The sequence below is a fragment of the Artemia sp. Qi Xiang Cuo genome, chromosome 14 (genome assembly GCF_049724085.1).
Source record: "Artemia sp. Qi Xiang Cuo chromosome 14, ASM4972408v1, whole genome shotgun sequence".
Classification (NCBI taxonomy): domain Eukaryota; kingdom Metazoa; phylum Arthropoda; class Branchiopoda; order Anostraca; family Artemiidae; genus Artemia; species Artemia sp. Qi Xiang Cuo.
The window spans coordinates 45572749-45595037 of NC_142807.1; the positions used below are offsets into that span (position 1 = coordinate 45572749).

The window sequence follows — 22289 nt, forward strand, 5'->3', positions numbered from 1 at the left end:
ATAATTATTTTTGGAGTATAACATTATGAATTTGCCACCCCGTGTAGCGTTCTTTGTCCTTCTTCTGCTCTACGTTGTCATGTTTCGTTTTGTTTCTTTGTTTTATTTTATGCGTGTCTTTTGGTGGATTATAAAATTTAGTTTAAGAATTGTTTTGATTGATCTCTGTTGGCTCTGCTTGATATTTCTTTGTTTATTTCGATTGCTTGATAAAAATCTTGAACCTTGCCCAAGACCCTCCAAGTTACACAAGGGATTTTATCATGGATCGTCTCTGATAGGTATATAACTCTAATGCATTTAGACTGGACCAGGTATATTTGAATGAAAAAAAAAAAGATTATTGCTTGTAGGTTTATGTGACACCTGAAACAGGGTCAATAATTCTTTCTTACATAAATTTAGACTCATTGGGCATGTAGACAATAAATGAGCCCAAAGACGATAAAAACATAGCCTAAAGGCAATTTAGGTGGAAGATATTCATTACCGCCACCTCAAACAGTTAGATACCCTTCTTAGGTTGGTAGATACCCTCGCAATCTACCTTTAGTTTTTGTGTTCTTATTTTTAATATCTATTCTAATACAGGCAAATTTTCATGCATAGTAACTTATGGTCTCGCGGCATTTTCATTATTGAATAGTACTTGGTGTTAATATTTCCAGCTAAATATTAATGCTAATACGTGACTCGAACCTAGTGACACCGATTTGGACGTCGAGCCAAGCCAAACTAGCACAAGGTCTGAAATTTTGTAATATGTCATTGAAATTTTATATTGTTTTACATCGTTTTTGCACAAAATAACTCAAATCAAATCAGTTCTCCACATGGAACCATCCTGCCTCTTATAAACTAGAATGCTTGGAACCATCTTTGGAACCTTCTTTATCGAGGATTTTTTTATTTTAACTTCGTCCCCTAATAAAATTAACGTCTTGGATACCATCCAAACCGTTCTTCGACATATCTTCTCCAGGAAGAAGATTGGTTAATATTACTAACTGAGATGAAGACCTGGAAGATGACGCAATTGACAAGGTAGCTGATGAATGAGAGGACGGTAATAAAAAAAATAATCCATAAATTATGTGCTATGACACTAAGAAGATTAGTGGTAGGACACATGAAGGTGCTGTACCCCTAGATGGCAAAAGGACCAATGTGTTTTTTGGCCGATTTATAACTTAGAATGTTTTGATGAAGCATACCGATTGGAGACGTTTACGAACGGGTTGCACTTAAACCTTTTTATCAAACAAAATATCTGCTATATTTAGGAAATGGTTGCAATAAACAAATTTTATTTCACATTTGGTTTAAAATAATAACATGAGAAGGTGGCAGAGCTTAATATCAAATATGGCTTCGAAAATGGTCACCAAGAAAAACGAGTAAAAAATAATTTATTTACACAGACTTGATAATACAAAATTGATAACAACAAAATTTATGAAGTTGAGTCATGCTGCTGAGCATATTAAACTGCGTAAACCATTTCAAAATCATATGATGTTTTGCTTTTACGCACTGTACGCACCAGCTAGTATAGTAAAAAAGACTTTGACCGTCTATAGGACTCTGTAAATCCAAATTACAAAACCAGAACTGCTATTGCATTATCTAGGACTTCAGAATCTAAGCTCAAGTTTTACGCATCTTTAGTGCTTGTACACCAAGAAAAGGTATATGATGTTGTTTTTATGGTGCTGTTAATTGCACACATAAACATTACTTCATTTTATATCTTAGAGAATGAAACTTTGAACGTTCATTAAAAGCTCCAAAAAATGGCTGAGCTATTTTTTTTTATTTGCCGAAGTTCCTTTTGTAATCTCAGAATTGGGTTGAACTAAAAGCTTCTTCTAGCTGAAGAACTTTTGGTCTTTCCACTGTGCTTACTTCCATTCTCGGAGAAATGATTCCGCTAAAAAAAAAAAAAAAAAACTATAATAACTATAGAGTAATATTGCCAAAATCGGAATGTATGCGCCAAATTTAAACCTTTAGGCAGAGAATCAACATTACTTTTTCAAATCTTGTTATTGGTCAATCGCTTTTATAGACATATGATGAATATAGCCTTCTGATATGTCTATTGTAAACCATTAGGCTGATTGACGTGTATAATTGTACGTGGAAATAACTACATATCATCAACTCAGATTACAAATGATATATGTCAGCTACTGAGGTTTTACAAACCCCTCCACCCGAAGGAAACAAATTTATTGGGTTGCTCGTAAAAAAATTCCTGGCCAGTGTAAGCAGACATTTCCTTAACTGCTAACATAAGCTTTTCTTTTGTGCCACTTTTAATTGTTTTTATAAATTAAGGACAAATAATTAATTCAAAACAAATGAAAAAAACGTAAAAGAAACTCAACGACTTACTTGGCAATACTTGCAAGAGCTTGGTGTCATGGACGCTAAATACTCCCCCCCCCCCTCCAAAAAAAAACGAAGCATGAAATCGGATTTTCTTACTTCGTCATAGTGAACAACCTCTTTTTTAGGAGTAATTGTTAAGGTCCAAAAAGCAGAAGGCATTAAATGCTTGTTTGCTTTTTATTCTTCTTTGAATACTGATCAAGACCAATCACAATTCTTAGCTTTGTTCTCACTGTTCTGTGGCTCTGATCAAACTTTATTTATATTCTGTGCACAACTTCCTGATCTCACAACTTAAAATATTGACACGAAGACTAAGAACTTTCTTTGACGTCCTCACTGGCTCTTTCTGGCTATTATGAGCTGTCCGAATATCACACAATTTGGCACTATTTAGCTCAACACCATTCAACTCAAAATCACAGCTCAACCTCACAGACTTCACAAAAACTCACATGTACAAAAATAGGACAAATCCAAACTCAACTCCCAGAAAACCCAAATTTAAACCAAGTGTAGGTTAAGCCTTATGGTCTAAGGTTGTATGAAAATCAAAGAAAACATATAAAAATAAGTTCAAAGAAAGTAGAAGAATATTTCATATAGTTTGCTGATTAGTTAATCTTTTTCCAGAAGAAAAGAAAAAAGTTACCCTGTGAAGGTTGAGTTGACAGTTGGCTGCATCGGCACAACCGAAGATGGATTTGAGTCAGCTAGCAGTAAACTGTTCAAGAGGCTTTGGCTATCAGTAACATCTGAAAAATTTTGAAATTATTGACATTAAAGACCCAGGCACATCTACAAGGGGGGAGGGTTCTAGACCTGGATCTCAGAAGTCTCGTCATTTTTATCGTTTTAAGCAATTTTAGGGGCTATTAAAATTCTTTTGCTTATTTGACAGTCTCCTCCAACATGCCTATGTGCCTGAACAAGCTCGTATTTCTTAGGAGGTGGATAGCAATAATAATAATTAAACTAATATTTAAACTATATGCTAATAATAGTTCAGTTGCAACTTCACAACGATTTTTTAGAGTCGAAGGACCCGTAGTCAAAATTCCCAACATCCTTTAGTGAGTGCGTGCTGACTCTACTCAGTGACCAATTACAGTTTGACGGTAAGGCAATCAGCGATTTTATAACTACGGAGGGTTAATTCGCTTGAAGATGGCTGAGGTTCGACTAAACTAAAGTCTGAAATTCAGCCAAATTCAAAAGTTGGCAGATGCTAGATGGCGTTGACAACTGTTTTCTCAATGATTGGGCTCATTAGGTTTAACAGCTATGATAAAAAGGACAAACTCAAGAATAATAATGGAGCCAATTATTGAAAATTTGGGGAGGATTGCAAAATGTTTTCGTCAAAACCCAGGGATGATTTTATGTTTTTAATTCCAATGAAAATACAAAAAAAGGATATTTTTCAAAGAAAATACAAAAAAAGGATATTTTTCAAATCTATTAGGGGAATCTAAGGAAGCAAAATCCCCCTTCCCTCCATCCCCAGTTGGTGCCACCGAAGAAGAAAGGATTAATAGGTATTGAATTAAATAATACAGTCTTTTGCTGTTAAATAGAAGCACTGATACCTCAAAGACATGTGCTAGTTCCCCAATATTTTTTAATTCATGACAAAAAGTAATAAAAAGGAAACTATTTTGATTTGGTTGGTAATTATGCCACAATGTTTAGATCATCTTTTGCTACTAAATAAAGAAAATAAGTGCAAAGTAATTTACACTTTTTTAAAAGTGTTAAATGTGTTAACACTTTTAAAGTATTATTGAAATGCTAGAGATCGAAAAACCTCCATATTGAAATATCTTAGGTCGAGTGCATTTGGAATGTTTGAGTCTAAACAACGTTTAAAATTAGTTTCTTCATAGTTATGAAAGGCAATTTGCAATTTCTGAAAGGTAATTAAGTGCGACTGCAGCTCTCGCTAAGAGACGTAAATTCAATATACAATATTATCTCGCGGATATCTCCAAGTCAATCATTTCTTTTGCATGCACTTGCCTGTATAATTATTACGCTATTGACGTAATAATTTTTTTTTCCCATCTCTCTATAAAATATAGAAAAGATTGCGCCACTCGTCAAATTAATGTTTCCTCTGTGTCTTGGGAGATAATAACCAGGTTGTTACATACATGCCTATCATCAAACAGTTCGTGGGAACGAAGTAAGGAGCGACCCGGCTCAATAGTAACAGAAACTCTAGAAAACGGGATTTTCATACTAATAGATACATTAAAAGAATTAGATTATAATGCTGATTTCAAATATACAAGTTTCATCAAGTTTAGTTCTACCCATCAAAAGTTACGCGAGAAAATTTGGCTGATTTTCGAAAAAAGAGGAAAGACCCCCAAAAAAATATAGAACCCTAATGAAAATCACACCATCAGATTCAGCGTATCAGAGAACACTATTGCAGAGTTTTCAAGCTCCTATAAGCAAACATGTGGAATTTTGTATTTTTTGCCAGAAGAAAGATCACGGCTGCGTGTTTATTTGGGTTTTTTTCCCCAGGGGTGCTAGTATCGACCCAGTGGTCCTAGAATATCGTGGGAGGACTCATTGGAACGGAAATTAAAGGTTCTAGTGCCCTTTTTAAGTGACCGAAAAAATGGAGGGCAACTAGGCCTCCTCCTACGCTCATTTTCTCCCAAAATCACCCGATCAAAATTTTGAGATAGCCTTTTTGTTCAGCATGGTCGAAAATATGATAAATATGTCTTTTAGGATGACTTAATTCCCCAAAGTTCCCGGGTGGAGGGTTGAAAGTTATGAACTTCACCCAATGTTAACATATAGTATTGGTTATTGGGAAGTATACAGACGGTTTCAGGGGGGGGGGGATTTTTTCTGGTAGTGGGTAGTATGGGGGGCGGGGGGGGGGTTGGTCGCTTGTTATGTGGGAGGATCTTTACATGGAGGAAGTTTTCATGTGGGAAGAAACATTGCTTTGAAGGGGGCGCCGGATTTCCCAGCATTATTTAAAAAAATATATCAGAAATTAAATAAAAAAAACAAGTTTTTCAACTGAAAGTAAGAAGCAACATCAAAACTTAAAACAAACAGAAAATATTAAGTATATGATTGGTTTCGCTGCTTAGTCAATACCTGGCTCTTTATGCCAAAGATTTTTTAGTACTTTCATAAGAGCTACTTATTCTAATGAACGGCCTTTGTGATTAGGGGTCATTTTTAAAGAATTGGAACAAAATTCGAACTTTAGCGTAAAGAGCGAGGTATTGACTAGGGGGCGAGCCCCCTAAAATACGTATTAAAAATATATGAATATAGAAAATCGTTACATAAGTTAACTCGTAGGTTATGTATATTTATAACTAATCAAAACGTTTGTAAATAAAATTAAACAACGTTCGAGAAAGCAATTTAACCAAATAAAAGTAAAATTAATATGCAAATTTGGTTTTAATTATTTATGTACAGTGAGCCAAAATCAAAACTTGCATTAATTCAAAAACGTTCAAAAATTAAATAAAAAATAAGTTTTTTTAACTGAAAGTAAGGAGGGACGTTAAAACTTAAAACGAACAGAATTATTCCGTATATGAAAGGGAATGTCCCCTCCTCAACGCCTCGCTCTTTACGCTAAAGTTTGACTTTCTCACAACTCTATTTTTTTAAACAATAAAAACTAAAAATGAGCGAGGCGTTGAGGAGGGGACAGTCTCTTTCATATACGGAATAATTTCTTTTCGTTTTAAGTTTTAACGTCGCTCCTTAGTTTCAGTTAAAAAAAATTTTTTTTTTTATTTAATGTTGCAAAGAACCAACTTCTCAGGAGAGGGACACAATTAATATTCTGTAATATTTTCTATAGACTAGGAAAAGAACAATACACAAAAGTTCCGGAATTTCTTACAGTTATCTCTTAATAAGCGTTTAATCCTATAGATTAAAAAAATATCGCACGAATTTCAAGCTGGTGTCTGACAGATTACAACCGTTCACAATAAAAAGATTGAGGTGTAAGAGAATAAGAAGATAATGTTTATAAAAGCTAAGGAATATTTGCTGATGTTTACTTCCTCACATGGTACAAAAGAAAGGGTTGCTGCAAATATACTTTTTTTGTATAGGAAAAGTCAGTAAAATGAAATATTCGGTAGCATAAAACATACTATGTTGCTGCAAACACTCATATTTCACTACATTGAATGCATACACTTCAGTATGCTCTTTTCATTGTTTTAGAACTGTTGTTAGACGTAATATTGCTCTGAGGTACATTTCAGGGTATTTTAATGATGAGAATTTACAACCTTACCAAAGGCTTACAACCAAAAATGTAATTGACTATTTAGATGGGATCAAAAGACCCTTTTGATATGTCGTCCTCTAAATGCACAAAAGCCATGCGCCTTTTTTTTCTGTGTCTGGTCATTTACTGAGATTACACAGAAGTTTAGTGGTGTAACTTAGAAGAATATTTTTATCACTGGTAAAATTGAAAAGCTAATGTGGTCTAATCGACACCTCTCTACAATTGAGAATTTAAAAAAAGAAAAAAAAATCGAGATCTAAGGAATATAACGCAACGAAAATAATCAGTTTGTTAAATAAAAGTTCAAGATATGCCTTTGAGGCCATACTTTAAAGAAAATCTGGCCGAAAATGTTTCTTGGCGATTGGGTTTTGCGGATTGAGTCACCTTTTAATGTGCTTAAAATTAGCTGATGGAGAAACATTTCTAGTGTGTTACATAGAACTAATTAAGCCAAGTTTAAACGTCAAAAGATAGCTTATTTTTTAAATATTTTGCTATTATTTTGTTATAGTCTTATTGGGCTATGTACAGTTTAAAACTTGGCTTGAAATCTACTTTACTACATAAAGAGAAAACTAATTTTATGTGCTAGAATAAAAAGAAGTAAACAAGCCTACTACTGATGGCCCTCATCGACTATAACCAAACCGCCATTGATTTATACGAATTAATTCGAAAACAGCTTGATTTTAGTTTACGTAATGAAAATCTTTGTTTACACTAACGTTTACTGTTTATTTTATGAATTACACGCATATTTTCAACTTCAGGTTGACATGGCTTGGAGCATTCAAGTCATGACTCCTGACAAGAAAAGTTCAAATTCAACTATGATTTGCAGTTTCAAAGTTTGTTTTTGTATTTTAAGTAACTTTTCTAAGCTTAAGTCTATTTCTCCATAGGGTCCCACGTGAAGTTTTACTAGTCAATATATTGAAAGCCGTGCATTGACCTGCGAAAAATCTATTTTTAAGTTTTCATAAGGAGTATGGAGGACAAGAGAGGATTAGTTACCAGAACTGAAGATGTAAATGCTCTTGAGGAGGTAAGCCAATTCCCAGCCCAGTGGTAAGTTTCATCAATTGTCTGCTGGCTGTCAGCACTGGCAGGCTACTCAAAAATTATAGAGAGACGTTTAACGGCTCAATTTAAAGCTCTTAATCATATCAACGTCCTTTTTGCAGAATCTGTCTGACAATGTCATCTTAATGTTGTACTTGGCATCAAAGATGTCATTATTCGAGTCGTTTCTAGGGTTGAAAGGCTGGGATGCATAAAAAGGGGAGGCTATAATCTCTACGGTTGAAAATTCTTAACTGGTAGCTCACACATCCCATTCTTGTAAAATTTTCCATCCAGACCCCCCCCCCCCCCTATTAAATGAGAGCTAAAATACAAGTTCTGTAAACAAAAACTGCCGAATGAAAAAAAATGCTTAGCATAAGGTTTCCTTGACTGCACCTGCGTAACGTGGCATATGGCACCAAGAATTGGGACTTTTTTGTCGCACAACATTGAATTTGCCATCGTCAAAAATCCCTAACCGGATACTTAAAATTTCTCTTCTTAGCCCACGTCCAGTCCTCTTAGTTAGCGAAAATGAAAAAACAAACTTTTCGAAAAAATTGACTAGTGAAAAAATGTTTTCAGTCAAATTCAAAGCTTGTTCATAAATAATGATAAATACTGTTTATCCTAATAGTTTAATGTTTATCCTAAAGGGGAAGGTAAAATACTAAATTAAATTGTAAAAATTAAAAAAAAGAAATTGGAACCCTGATGGGCCTATTATTTTTGACTTCAACATTAGCCGGGCACTAGGACACCGTAGGAGTGTTGAATGTGAAACTATGCGAAGTTCTTGCAATTAGGGCTCTATTTCCCCCACCCTCTCAAGATGTGCAAGAGTTGGTCATTTGTTTGGATGCCACACAGAGAAGCGCCATTTTAAGGTAGGGGAAGGGTGCTGCCCTCTGAATTTTGATAATTTTCTTGTTTTAATCTTGCATTTTTCATAATAGTATGATTTAATGATTAGTTGTCCACAAAATGTCCAAGGGGCAAAAATAATGAAAATATACTTTCTTATAAGAAGTTCAAATCTTGCAGCATGCCAGAAGAAAAATTGTAAGAATATACCACAAATTTCCGTAAATTGTATTAACTAAACAAATGGAATTCTTCAATGTTCTCCAGTTTAAGAGGGCTGCAAAGCAAACTTATACTGAATATTTTATTTTAACCAAAATTCATGTTGACTTTTATAGCTTCTTCGCCTTAGTTGGAAAAAGATATTTATATAAAGTCTACTGTTTATATTTTCAAAAGATGGAAGCAAACAAAATTAATTTTGCAAAAATGAAATTATAGATGAAAGTACAGATTGATGTTTTAAAACTTAAAATGAACAAAAATTATTTATTCACGGCTTATGAAACGAATATTTGAAAAAATACTTCGAATAAACGGGGTCTTGATATTCCGCTATTTTTTAGAATTTTTAAAAATTAGAGCTTCACCAAAACACATAATCAACGCAACAAAACAAAACTAAGAGCAGAAGAATTCTTAAGTAGCCTCCTGAAAATAAAATATTAATTTATATGGCTCTCAACATCATGAGTCAGTTTATTTGAAAAAATGTGCGTAGAATAAGCGACAAAGCAATAATTTTTGTTCGTATAAGTTTCAACTTCGCTCTTTACTTTCATCAGAAAAACACTGTTTTGATTTCAACAATAATGATCCTCTAAGGTATGATGGTGATTTTATGTATGTGTATCTTGCTTGTTCCTTACCTTTTATATGTTTTCATATTGTAGATATCTATTGTATTGATTTATTTGTTCCTTAATTATTTTCCGCTTACGTTTCCGTATCTACCTTGTTTTCTCTCTTATTTTGTTTTTCTTCATACGAACTTCACTTAAATTTTTAATGTCCATGCATGATTATGTTTTTTCATGTATTTAGTAAATAGTTAAACAATACGAGGGGCACTCCATCCATATTACAGTAAAATTCAAGAAATAAATACCGTCAGGTTAAACATAGCAACATTGTTTGTTCGAAAAAAAAAAATGAACGAAACACAGCATAGGAAACTTAATGGCTTGTCACATACAACAATCTTGGTCTAGCTTACTAATGGTACATTGGTAATATAGCCTAATACACAATTAGTTGCCGAAACTTCGTTAAGAGCAAACCACGGTCAATAGCCACTGCAAATAAAATAAAAGTTTAATTAATTGACAAATAAACTAATTAAAAAGCATTGTAATTTAAATAAACTACCTAGTGAGAATTTTTAGCAACTGAAGCTTATTCAGCATGCTAATCTGTCATCATTAGATTCAAACACAGAGTAATTTGCAATGGCACAGATTGATTTTGGAGAAACTTCAGAAGAGACTTGATTCCGCTAAAAACATGGCCATCTAAAAACGAAAATAAGCCGTCGGAATCACCATAGTTAAAAATCTTCAATCGGGTGTTTACCTGTTACCAATTATGCAAAAACACATAAAAGCATATTTTTTTTGTGTGTGGGTTTACACCACTGTTTCTCCTTTTCTTCTAATTTTTTCTCCAACGCTAGGAAGTAGCTGGAAGATCATAAAGACACAATTAAAGGCAAGCATCCGTTAGTTTATTTTGTGCAGGTTTTATAGATATATGGTGCATGGGCTGAAATGCAATGAAAAATGATTGTTTTAAGTTTCAATTTCATTTTCTACCTCCATCACAAAACATATTTTATTTGGTTATTTTATAAATCGAATGATAGCGTGTTCTATGATAGCCACTTCATGTACCCTAGAAAAGAAGGAATTATTTCTTTGAGATTCCCATATATAGTAAGAACTTTTATTATTATGTAGTTTTTTATTTATTAAATCAATGATGTAATCTTTAAGGAACGCCCTATAAATCTTGGAAAGAAAGAATAAGTACCTTCAGATTCCCATATAGTAATATCTTTTCCTATGGATCCTGGTCTTGTTATAGCCCTCGGTAAAGTTGACCTCAATACAGCCCCAAAACCGTAAGAATTTTTTGATAATAATGCAATTGGATTACCAGTCGAATTCCCAGATGACGTCGACGTCGTATTAGAACTATTGTTCGTTGTAGCAATGGAATATATGCTACCAGACTCCGAAAAAGTGTTATGTTGTACCAAAATATTTGATGATTCATTCTCCGTTCGATATATATTTTTCTCTGAAAATAAAATATTTGATGTGAGCTAAAAACAAATTAGTTTAAAAACTGAAAACAGATTAGAGTGACGCTTATTGGTACTCAATCTCTGAATTCCGTCAATTGTATCTAGTGTGTTAGTTTCAATAAGATATTGATGCAACTTTAACAAAAACAAAGCAAAAAAGAAAAGTCTAAGAATGTACTTCAGCGGTTGTTGTGTGCAGTAATAATTAGTTGGCTGCCAGCGCCATACAAATCTTACAAATAAATACCAAGTTGTAAATTACTTATTAGACTGATATTTCCATAAAGAGATATAAGCTTTTGGATTAATCTTGATCAATATAGGTTTTCTCTTAAATTTTCATGCTATTGCTATAAACATATTTAATATGTTTTCGTTTTAAAAGCTACTACCTAGAGGCATTGCGGAAAAATTATCTCTTAAAAGAGGCTCTGGCCTATGTTTCTGCGTTATATTATTATTATTATTACTATTATAACTTTTCTAGAATTAACCTGCAATTTTGAGGAAAATATATCAATCCTAATGTATAACTATAGATGCAGCACCGTCACCCTCTTTCTTTTGTTCTGTTCTTCACTATGCAGTTACTATATGAGAAAACCTGACAAGAATGTTTATATATCATACAAGACATATTCTAAACTGTTCCTGTTTCTCTGATCTTACGGGTATCGAATAAATGTCAGTAGACTACACAAAAAAAATCGTAAGAAATATGTTAGCAAATCAAAAACAAATCTTAACAATAAACATAATATATAAACCAAAATATGCAAATGAATTTAAACAATTTTTAAGAAATGACTGAACAAAAACCAATAAGCAAGGGCGAGCCAAAACACACACGCACACACACAAAGAATAGATTTAATAGAATAATACACATCATAATTGGCTATTGTCTATTTTTATAAAGGTGATAATTTTAATTTCTGAAAAACACATCAGAAAAGGAATATATATATATTTACCTATTACTAAGCATATATTATATGTCAAACTTCCTTGATAAATATTAGGGACATTTTATCAAGGAGGCCTTCTAAATCTAGAGGAATCAAAAGAAAATGCTGTTTTCGTGATAGAAGAACAATTTTTAAACTTTGAACAAGAATTCAAATATACAAAAAGGTAGAGGATTTACTTAAAGTAAAAATATATTGACTTTCAGGCTAAACAATTCTATTGAAAATTATCTAATTTGCACAGCCAGAAAGTAGATTCTAGGTCGCTTTTAGAAAAAATCTCCAACGTTTCTATTATAAATATGCCGATTAGCCTACTCCATGCAATATTTAACTAAGAATTTTTTTTCTTATTACATCTGTAATTATTTCAAAAAACTTCTTCCTAATTCCGTAAAGCCCGTTTATTTCAGGAGAAGTATTTGAAGACCCTGAAACTCCATCATAAGGTTTTTTATATTATATAAGTTCAAAAAGGTCTACAATAATAGCCCCTTCTGGGTACTATAAGCATTTTAGAAGCTACATTTGTTGTTATATGCCCTTCTGGGCTGAAGATAACAACAAATAATTAATGATCATTAATGATAATTAAGTTCTGGAACACATCCTTAGTCAATCCAATTTGTTTTTCTAACTGTCACCAAGTATTTCTCTCTTGCTTGTCAAATTACAGGAGACAAGATAATCAACGACAATGCTGAGGTAACCAGAACATTTCAAGTTTACCAAGAGAATTGGGAAGACTTTCTGTAGATAGTTGATTAAATTACAAAAAAATAAGGGACAAAAATGTTCTCAGTATCTCTACTGCACTCAACTTTGGACATTTTTAGAAATACCACGATCAAAAGAAAAGTAATTTATCCGTTGTTTATTTATACACAAAAAAACAGCAAAGTATTACATGTGCGATTCATTACATTTTAGCAAGTCAGCGTTAGTGCATTGATTGCGATTTAATCTTGCATCAAAAAGCCCCCCCAAGAAATATTCAAAGAAAAAGAGAAGGAGCCCATTTTAAAAGCTCAAGCTTTAATCTGCATGAATGAACTATACAAAGTTGAAATCTAAGTTATAGACCTTATAATTGAAATTTGACTAACTGTATGGAAATGTACGAAAAAAAATGAAGAACGGAATGAAGATGAAAACAAAACAGGTGAGTACAATTTTCACCCAGTAAATAACAAAATCAAAGACCTCTCTTAAGCCGTCAACAGTGCTAAGAATGTAAATAACAAAAAGTGCTCGTATATATAGCCTATTATAAAAAGAACGCAACAAAAGTAATCTTTGGAAGTAAACAGAAAAAGAGAATCCACTTTATGGTACAAAGGCGAAGAAGTGACTGAGAAACAAAAGACAAATCAAATAACGATTTAAAAATTAAGTTGCGTACGAGTTCCACCCCTTGCTGCAGATGAAGCCCATCTATAGAATCGATTTGTATTAACACGATTTATTGGTCCTTTTTTATAATGAGCATAAGCGTTTACTGAATCTCTATTTATTAGATTATGACAAGAAGTGGCTGAAAGAAAAATTTATGGGGTATATCATGGTTGCAGTGATCGCTAAACCAAATTAGAAAGTGAAGGTTCTCACTATTTTCTATTTAAGAATATTAGCACCTTAGATAATCTTTAAAGGCTGTTTTTTTTTACCTTTTGACAAAATTCTCAGCCCCTGAGACAAAAGTCTTAGGGTTATGAATGGGAATAAGGTTTAACCTGAAATATGGCTATTTTAATCATAGACGGTGTCTGACTTCATGTAAATGTTTATTGTTTTTTTAACGTTGGAGGGCAAAAATTACATGCTATTCATAAATTCATCCATTTACACAAACTTAGGGAAAACTTTGAATAAGCCAATATTTTATAGGATTTTATTATCTTCCTTCGTAGCATTTCTGTAATTTAGTATTCAGAATCAAGTACGCCTTTCAGATCCCTCTTTCTCAAAAGGGACAAAAACTAGCCTTTGAAAGTTATTTGAGGTGCTAATATTCTGAATTAGAAAATGGCGAGAACCATTGCTTTCAAATTTGGTTGGATTTTGCTTGTTGATAAATGGAACCTATGGTCGCATCAGAAGCATATTAAACATTTTGAAAATTAAAATACATCTTCTCTAGAATACTGTAAGCTTTTCTTGGTGCTATATACTGTAAAATGATGTTTTAAAAATATCTTCCAAATAATTGACACATAGAAAAAAATTTTAACTGACGGGAAATGCATTTCATTATTATTGGCACCCACAGAAATTTTCCAAGAGGTAGCATGTGAAAAGTTTTTGAGTGGGACGAGTAAAGGTTGGATAAAGGCTCAAATTATAAGAGCGTCAGTTTTAATTAGGACGTTGCAGTTTTTGGTAATTTTTAGATAATTTTGTGTTTTCGAAAGGTGGAAGGTAATCAATGGTGGCAAGATACTAACTAGCAGAGCACTACTAACTAGCCTGAATACTATTTATCTTGAACATAATCAGCGGCAAGATAGCGTTGCTGTATGTGCATGTGCTTTATTTTTATAAGAGGTTTGTAAACAAATGATCCATTTTTACAGGAATGTGTAGATGGCGGCTGAAAAATTATTAGCTAGCGGTATTGACGTGACCTCGATGAGCAGTAAGGCATAAGTCGATGATTTATACCTGCATAGGGGACTCTCTGGGTCTAAAGTACGGGGCTATGGCTTGGAATTTCCGGTGCTCAAAAAATTTTAATGTATAAAGAAACGGATATATCGATTGATAAATTTGGTGTTTTGGAAAATTAACAAAGCAGTACTGATGACATGTTAGTATTCAACAAAAAAAACAATTATTCAATAAAAAAAAGTCTGTTCAAATGAAAGTAAAGAGCGCATTAAAACCTAAACTAAAGATATTATTCAATATATTATGGGGCTATCCCCTTCTCAAGTCCCCACTTTTTATACTAGTGGATTGGTGAGCTGGATTTAGGATTCTTTGACTGAGAGGGCGAGGGTTCGAATCTTAGTGTATCCAATTATTTGGTTCGGGATGGGGGTCAGTGGTGTGACTCTGTAAGCTCAGCCAGAGTCGACCCAGCTCTAAATGGGTACCTGGAGAAATCTGGAAAATGTAAGCAGGAATGGTATGCGAAAGCACAGGATGGTTAGTCCTCAACCACCCATTGCACTTCCTCGCTGAAGATAGATAGACAGATAGGTAAATAGATTTTATTTCATACAAATATAAACAAACACAAATAATTAAATAGAGCCAACAGGGAGCTAAGCTCGAAAGGAAGGCTAATAATTATTACAATGAGTTCATGTATACCAAAAATAAAGATAAAGAAGATAAACCAAAAAAAAAACATCATAACATGTAGAAGGAAAAGGACAAAGGAGGCTACCCCAGTACGGCAAAATCTAAACTTAATACTAAGAAACAAATTATCAAGAAGAATCCCCCCGTCATCAAAGGTTAACATTATATTTTACTAGTTTAGTCTTTAAAAGTCACCGGCTATTAAGATTTTTAAATTTTGTATAATATATGCCTATAGAAGGGATTTGGTATCTTATTGAAAATTTATCTTTTTCACAATTAACCGAAGGGATTCTATACGCTTCAAAACGAGCCGACGAAGAAGTGAGTGAGCGAATAGGGGTGACAAGAATTTGTGATTCATAAAAATAACTCGCCAGAGACTGAATATCATAATACCAGAGCGATAATTGCAAATCCCTAAGTTGATTAAGGTCTAATATATGAAGAAATAAAAATAAATTTTTTGTTTCAGAAAGATTTTAATGTCTTGCATGACGATGACAGAAAGTACAAAGGTTTCTTAGGGCTTTATTTCGAAATGTCTGGAGGGGTTTAAAATGATTAAGAAATGAATTTAGGTAAATAATGGGACAATACCTTAGGTATGATTCTATTAAAGAATGATAAAGAATTTTAATAATTGAAAAAGGAAAAAAATACTTTAATCGATGTTAACATCCTAAATTTTGGGCTAATTTTATACGGAGATGGTCAGAATGACTACGGAAACATAAAAGCCCATCGAGAATAATCCCCAAATATCTATGTGTCTTTACCCTTCAATTCTACATCCAGAAAAAACTAACTCATCAATCCCACACTTTGGCAACTCCTTGCTTAGATCTCCCAAAGACCCTAAATTCTGTCTTAGACAAATTGAGAACTAAAAGATTACAAAAAACCACTGGATGACTGAATTCATTTCAGACGCCATGTTATCGATCAATAGTGAAGGGATTTTAGCTTCAACAGATACCATTGTATCATCTTCAAACATAATTGCTAGACCATCCTTATAGGATAGACAATTAAGGAGATCATTTATATATATCCATTAAAAAAAAAAAATTCCACAAAATAAGTTTTTCAAAGAAAAGTAAAGAACTCCATTACTTTTAAGTAAGGAACAAAAAATGAGTAAAAATAAAATAAAATAATCTACCAAGCGTGAAACTACCACAAATCAGCATCGATAAATAAATGAAACCCAAAACAAATAGAAATTACAATAATTAACTGAGTCAAACTCAAAACGAGCAGAAATTAACATAAGTTGTGCGCAAAACCCCTCTGCCTTCCCAATATCAGAACAAAATTTGCACTTTATTGAAAAAATATATATGTTTTTACTTTTATAACTTTAATAAATCAAATAATACTAACATTTTGATTACTAAATATTCGTATATGTATATTAAACTGACAATGCACATTCATTTGTATTTTTCAGCAAAGTGTAGATTTTGTTCTAACCTTGGGAAGGCATAGGGGTTTTCCGCACAACTTATGTTAATTTCTGCTCGTTTTGAGTTTGACTCGGTTAATTATTGTAATTTCTGTTCGTTTTGGGTTTCATCTATTTATCGATGCTGATTTGTGGTAGTTTCACGCTTGGTAGATTATTTGATTTGATTTTTGCTAATTTTTTGTTTAATGGAGTTCTTTACTTTTCTCTGAAAAACTTGGTTTGTGGAAAAAGGTTTTTTAATTAATTTCTGTTCGTTTTATGTTGACATAGTCTTTTAATAGAAAAAGAAAATAATACTTTAAATCTTTTCGTTTTTTAAGACTTTATAGTTTGGCCTGCTATTTGTATGCTGGAGAAAAATTTCAGCAATTTTTAACATTATATACCCTTTTAAAAATCTGGACACAAATAGTAGTGTTTAATTTAGTTTCATACCAGTAGAGGTGCCATAATATCTCCGACGAGTCACCCCTGCTGCCACCTATAACTTTTTTGCAGCCCATATATGGGCATAGAGTCCCTAGGGAGAACACGTGGTTAATAGGGTCAATGACCTCTTTCTCCATGGTCTCTTTCTCCAGGTGTGTTTTTGGCACGCTCTCAGCGAATGTTATGAGTTTCCAGAAATAGAATAATTCCCCTTAGAAACAACAAATTAATTCCCCTTTCTTGACAGATCAATCAACCAATGACATCATCTGTCAGACTTTCAAAATTTTCGCCTAGAAACGATTCTCCAGGAATAGATCCAAGTCATTAATGTCTTTGCCTCGGAAACAAATCTTTTGGTCGAACTCCAAAGGATATTAATAACCAAAGGCCATGGAAACGATTCTCCAAGAAACATCTTAGCGATGAATTGTTTTAGCGCGGGAATCAGGTTTCTTATTAATTTGAAATGCATTAGCGCAGAGATGCCAAAAACAAAAGGAAAACGCTGAATTACGTTTAGGGATTATTTGGGCGAAACTGTTTTAGACAGGTTATGGAACTATTTCGACGAAACAGCTAGAGACATTTTAAAAGAAGATTTTTGAAGAGATTTTGGAAGAGGATTTGAGGGTGAAACTCTGTGGTCGTTATAATACACAAATTTCATTTGAACAGTGTTGTGAGGTCCTCTACCCCAACCCCAAATGGTACCGATCCCCCTACACCAACCCCGAAGGAAACCCCCGGTCCTCAAAGGTCCCCCGGGCTCCCAAAGAGCCCCAGCCCCCCAAAGGTCCTCCTCAGACCCCCCCCCCCCGGGGCCCAAAGGGCTCCTCCCCCCTTTGCCCCCCCCAAAGGGGTCCCTCTCCCTCCATCTCCCTCCCTCCCTCCCCCTCCCCTCCCCTCCTCCCCTCCCCTTCTCCTCCCTTCCTCCCCTCCTCCCTCCTCCTCCTCCTCCCACCTCCGCCTCCCCTCCCCCTTCCCTCCCCCATTTTTATGCTTTTTATGTGCATTGAGACACAGAACAACCCCCTCCCCCCGGCCCCTTCCCCCTCCAAAGGTCTGATTTTTCAAAGTTCATTTTGAATTTCCTTCGTTGAAATGCAAGAGTTGGAATGCTTCAGTAGTGTTATGTTGTGGTTTACCATGTCATACGTACATTCTCTCGATTTTTCAAAGTTCATTTTGAATTTCTTTCATTGAAATGCAAGAGTTGGAATATTTCAGTAGTGTTTTGTTGTGGCTTACCTTGTCACAGTTACATTCTCTTGATTTTTCAAAGTTCATTTTGAATTTCTTTCATTGAAATGCAAGAGTTGGAATATTTCAGTAGTGTTATGTCGTGGTTTACTTTGTTACAGTTACATTCTCTTGATTTTTCAAAGTTCATTTGAATTTCTTTCATTGAAATGCAAGGCTTTGATTATTTCAGTATTGTTTTGTTATGGTTTACCTTGTCACAGTTACAATCTCTTGATTTTTCAAATTTTATTTTGAGTTTCTTTCGTTGAAATGGAAGAGTTGGATTATTTCAGTAGTGTTTTGTCATGGTTTACCTTGTCACAGTTACATTCTCTCGATTATTCAAAGTTCATTTGAATTTCTTTCGTTGAAATGCAAGAGTTGGAATATTTCAGTAGTGTTTTGTCATGGTTTACCTTGTCACAGTTACATTCTCTCGATTTTTCAAAGTTCATTTTGAATTTCTTTCATTGAAATGCAAGAGTTGGATTATTTCAGTAGTGTTTTGTCATGGTTTACCATGTCACAGTTACGTTCTCTTAATTTTTCAAAGTTCATTTTGAATTTCTTTCGTTGAAATGCAAGAGTTGGATTATTTCAGTAGTGTTTTGTCATGGTTTACCTTGTCACAGTTACATTCTCTTGATTTTTCAAAGTTCATTTTGAATTTCTTTCGTTGAAATGCAAGAGTTGGAATATTTCAGTTTTTGCGGTTTACCTTGTCACAGTTACATTCTCTCGATTTTTCAAAGTTCATTTGAATTTCTTTCGTTGAAATGCAAGAGTTGGATTATTTCAGTAGTGTTTTGTCGTGATTTACTTTATCACAATTACATTCTCTTGATTTTTCAAAGTTCATATTGAATTTCTTTCGTTGAAATGCAAGAGTTGGAATATTTCAGAATTGTTTTTTCGTTGTTTACCTTGTCACAGTTACATTTTGTTATTTTTAAAATTTCATTTTGAATTTCTTTCATTGAAATGCAAGAGATGGAATATTTCAGTAGTGGTTTATCGTGGTTTACCTTGTCACAGTTACATTCTCTTAATTTTTCAAAGTTCATTTTGAATTTCTTTCGTTGAAATGCAAGAGTTGGATTATTTCAGTAGTGTTTTGTCGTGGTTTACCATGTCACAGTTACATTCTCTTTATTTTTCAAAGTTCATTTGAATTTCTTTCCTTGAAATGCAAGGGTTGGAATATTTCAGTAGTGTTTTGTTGCGGCTTACCTAGTCACAGTTACATTCTCTTTATTTTTCAAAGTTCATTTTAAAATTAGTTCGTTGAAATGCAAGAGTTAGAATATTTCAGTAGTATTTTGTCGTGGTTTACTTTGTCATAGTTAAATTCTCTTGATTTTTCAAAGTTTATTTTGGATTTATATCGCTGAAATGCAAGAGTTTGAATATTTCAATAGTGTTTTGTTGTGGTTTACCTTATCACAGTTACATTTTCTTGATTTTTCAAAGTTCATTTTGAATTTCGTTCCTTGAAATGCAAGAGTTGGAATATTTCAGTAGTGTTTTGTCGTGGTTTACCGTATCACAGATACATTCTCTTCATTTTTCAAAGTTCATTTTGAATTTCTTTCGTTGAAATGCAAGAGTTGGATTATTTCAGTAGTGTTTTCTCGTGGTTTACCTTACCACACTTACATTTTCTTGATTTTTCAAAGTTCATTTTGAATTTCGTTCATTTAAATGCAAGAGTTGGAATATTTCAGTAGTGTTTTGTTGTGGCTTACTTTGTCACAGTTACATTCTCTTGATTTTTTAAAGTTCATTTTGAATTTCTTTCGTTTAAATGCAAGAGTTGGAATATTTCAGTAGTGTTTTGTCGTGGTTTACCTTGTCACAGTTACATTCTCTTGATTTTTCAAAGTTCATTTTGAATTTCTTTCATTGAAATGCAAGAGTTGGAATATTTCAGTAGGGGTTTGTTGTGGTTTATCTTGTCACAGTTACATTCTCTCGATTTTTCAAAGTTCATTTTGAATTTCTTTCATTGAAATGCAAGAGTTTGAATATTTCAATGGTGTTTTGTTGTGGTTTACCTTGTAACAGTTACATTCTCTCGATTTTTCAAAGTTCATTTTGAATTTCTTTCGTTGAAATGCAAGAGTTGGATTATTTCACTAGTGGTTTGTCGTGGTTTACCATTTCACAGTTACATTCTCTTGATTTTTCAAAGTTCATTTTGAATTTCTTTCATTGAAATGCAAGAGTTGGTATATTTCACTAGTGGTTTGTTGTGACTTACCTGGTCACAGTTACATTCTCTTGATTTTTCAAAGTTCATTTTGAATTTCATTCGTTGAAATGCAAGAGTTGGATTATTTCAGTAGTGTTATGTAGTGGTTTACTTTGTCACAGTTACATTCTTTTGTTTTTTCAAAGTTCATTTTTAATTTATTTCATTGAAATGCATGGGTTGGAATATTTCAGTAATGTTTTGTTGCGGCTTACCTAATCACAGTTACATTCTCTTGATTTTTCAAAGTTCATTTTGAATTTCTTTCGTTGAAATGCAAGAGCTGGAATATTTCAGTAGCGTTTCGTTGTGGTTTACCTGGTCACTGTTACATTCGCTTGATTTTTCGAAGTTTATTTTGGATTTCTTTCGTTGAAATGTAAGAGTTGGAATATTTCAGAAGCGTTTTGTCATGGTTTACCTTGTCACTGTTACATTCTCTTGATTTTTCAAATTCATTTTCGATTTCTTTCATTGATATGCAAGAGTTGGAATATTTCAGTAGTGTTTTGTTGAGGTTTACCTTGTCACTGTTAAATTCTCTTGATTTTTAAAAGTTCATTTTGAATTTCTTTCATTGAAATGTAAGAGCTGGAATATTTCAATAGTGTTTTTTCGTGGTTTACCTTGTCACAGTTACATTCTCTTGATTTTTCAAAGTTCGTATTAGATTTCTTTCATTGAAATGCAAGAGTTAGAATATTTCAGTAGAGTTTTTTCGTTGTATATCTTGTCACAGTTACAATCTCTTGATTTTTTAAAAGTTCATTTTCGATTTCCTTCATTGAAATGCAAGACTTGGAATATTTCAGTAGTGTTTTGGCGTGCTTTAACTTGTCACAGTTACATTCTCTTGATTTTTAAAAGTTCATTTTGTATTTCTATCTTTGAAATGCAAGAGTTGGATTATTTCAGTAGTGTTTTGTTATGGCTTACCTTGTCACAGTTACATTCTCTTGATTTTTCAAAGTTCATTTTGGATTTCTTTCATTGAAATGCAAGAGTTTGAATATTTCAGTAGTGATTTTGTCGTGGTTTACCTTGTCACAGTTACATTTTCTTGATTTTTCAAAATTCATTTTGAATTTCTTTCGTTGAAATGCAAGTTGGAATATTTCATTAGTGTTTTGTTGTGGTTTACCTTGTCACAGTTACATTTTCTTGATTTTTCAAAGTTGATTTCGGTTTTCTTTCATTAAAATGCAAGAGTTGGAATATTTCAGTAGTGTTTTGTCGTGGTTTACCTTGTCGCAGTTACATTCGCTTGATTTTTGAAAGTTCATTTTGAATTTCTTTAGTTGAAATGCAAGAGTTGGAATATTTCAGAAGCGTTTTGTCGTGGTTTACCTTGTCAGAGTTATATTCTCTTGATTTTTCAAAGTTCATTTTGAATTTCTTTCAGTGAAATGCAAGAGTTGGAATATTTCAGTAGTGTTTTGTCGTGGTTTACCATGTCACAGTTACATTCTCTTGATTTTTCAAAGTTCATTTTGAATTTCATTCGTTGAAATGCAAGAGTTGGAATATTTCAGTAGTGTTATGTCGTGGTTTACTTTGTCACAGTTACATTCTCATGATTTTTCAAAGTTCATTTTGAATTTCTTTCATTGAAATGCAAGAGTTTGAATATTTCAGTAGTGTTTTGTCGTGGTTTACCTTGTCACACTTACATTTTCTTGATTTTTCAA

General features: G+C 33.2%; 1 protein-coding gene across 2 annotated transcripts in view; it reads right to left on the bottom strand.

Moving 5' to 3' along the window:
* Positions 1-1384: 1384 nt before the first annotated feature.
* Positions 1385-22289, bottom strand: part of LOC148944518 (uncharacterized) — a 69421-nt gene continuing 48516 nt past the window's right edge. For both annotated transcript variants that reach the window (XM_089100286.1, XM_089100287.1), the window contains 3 exons: positions 10655-10924; positions 3047-3149; positions 1385-1930 (listed from right to left, as the gene is read on the bottom strand). In XM_089100286.1, the coding sequence (XP_088956412.1) occupies positions 1840-1930; positions 3047-3149; positions 10655-10924 (464 nt within the window). In that variant the 3' untranslated portion in view covers positions 1385-1839. The remainder of the gene's footprint in view (positions 1931-3046; positions 3150-10654; positions 10925-22289) is intronic.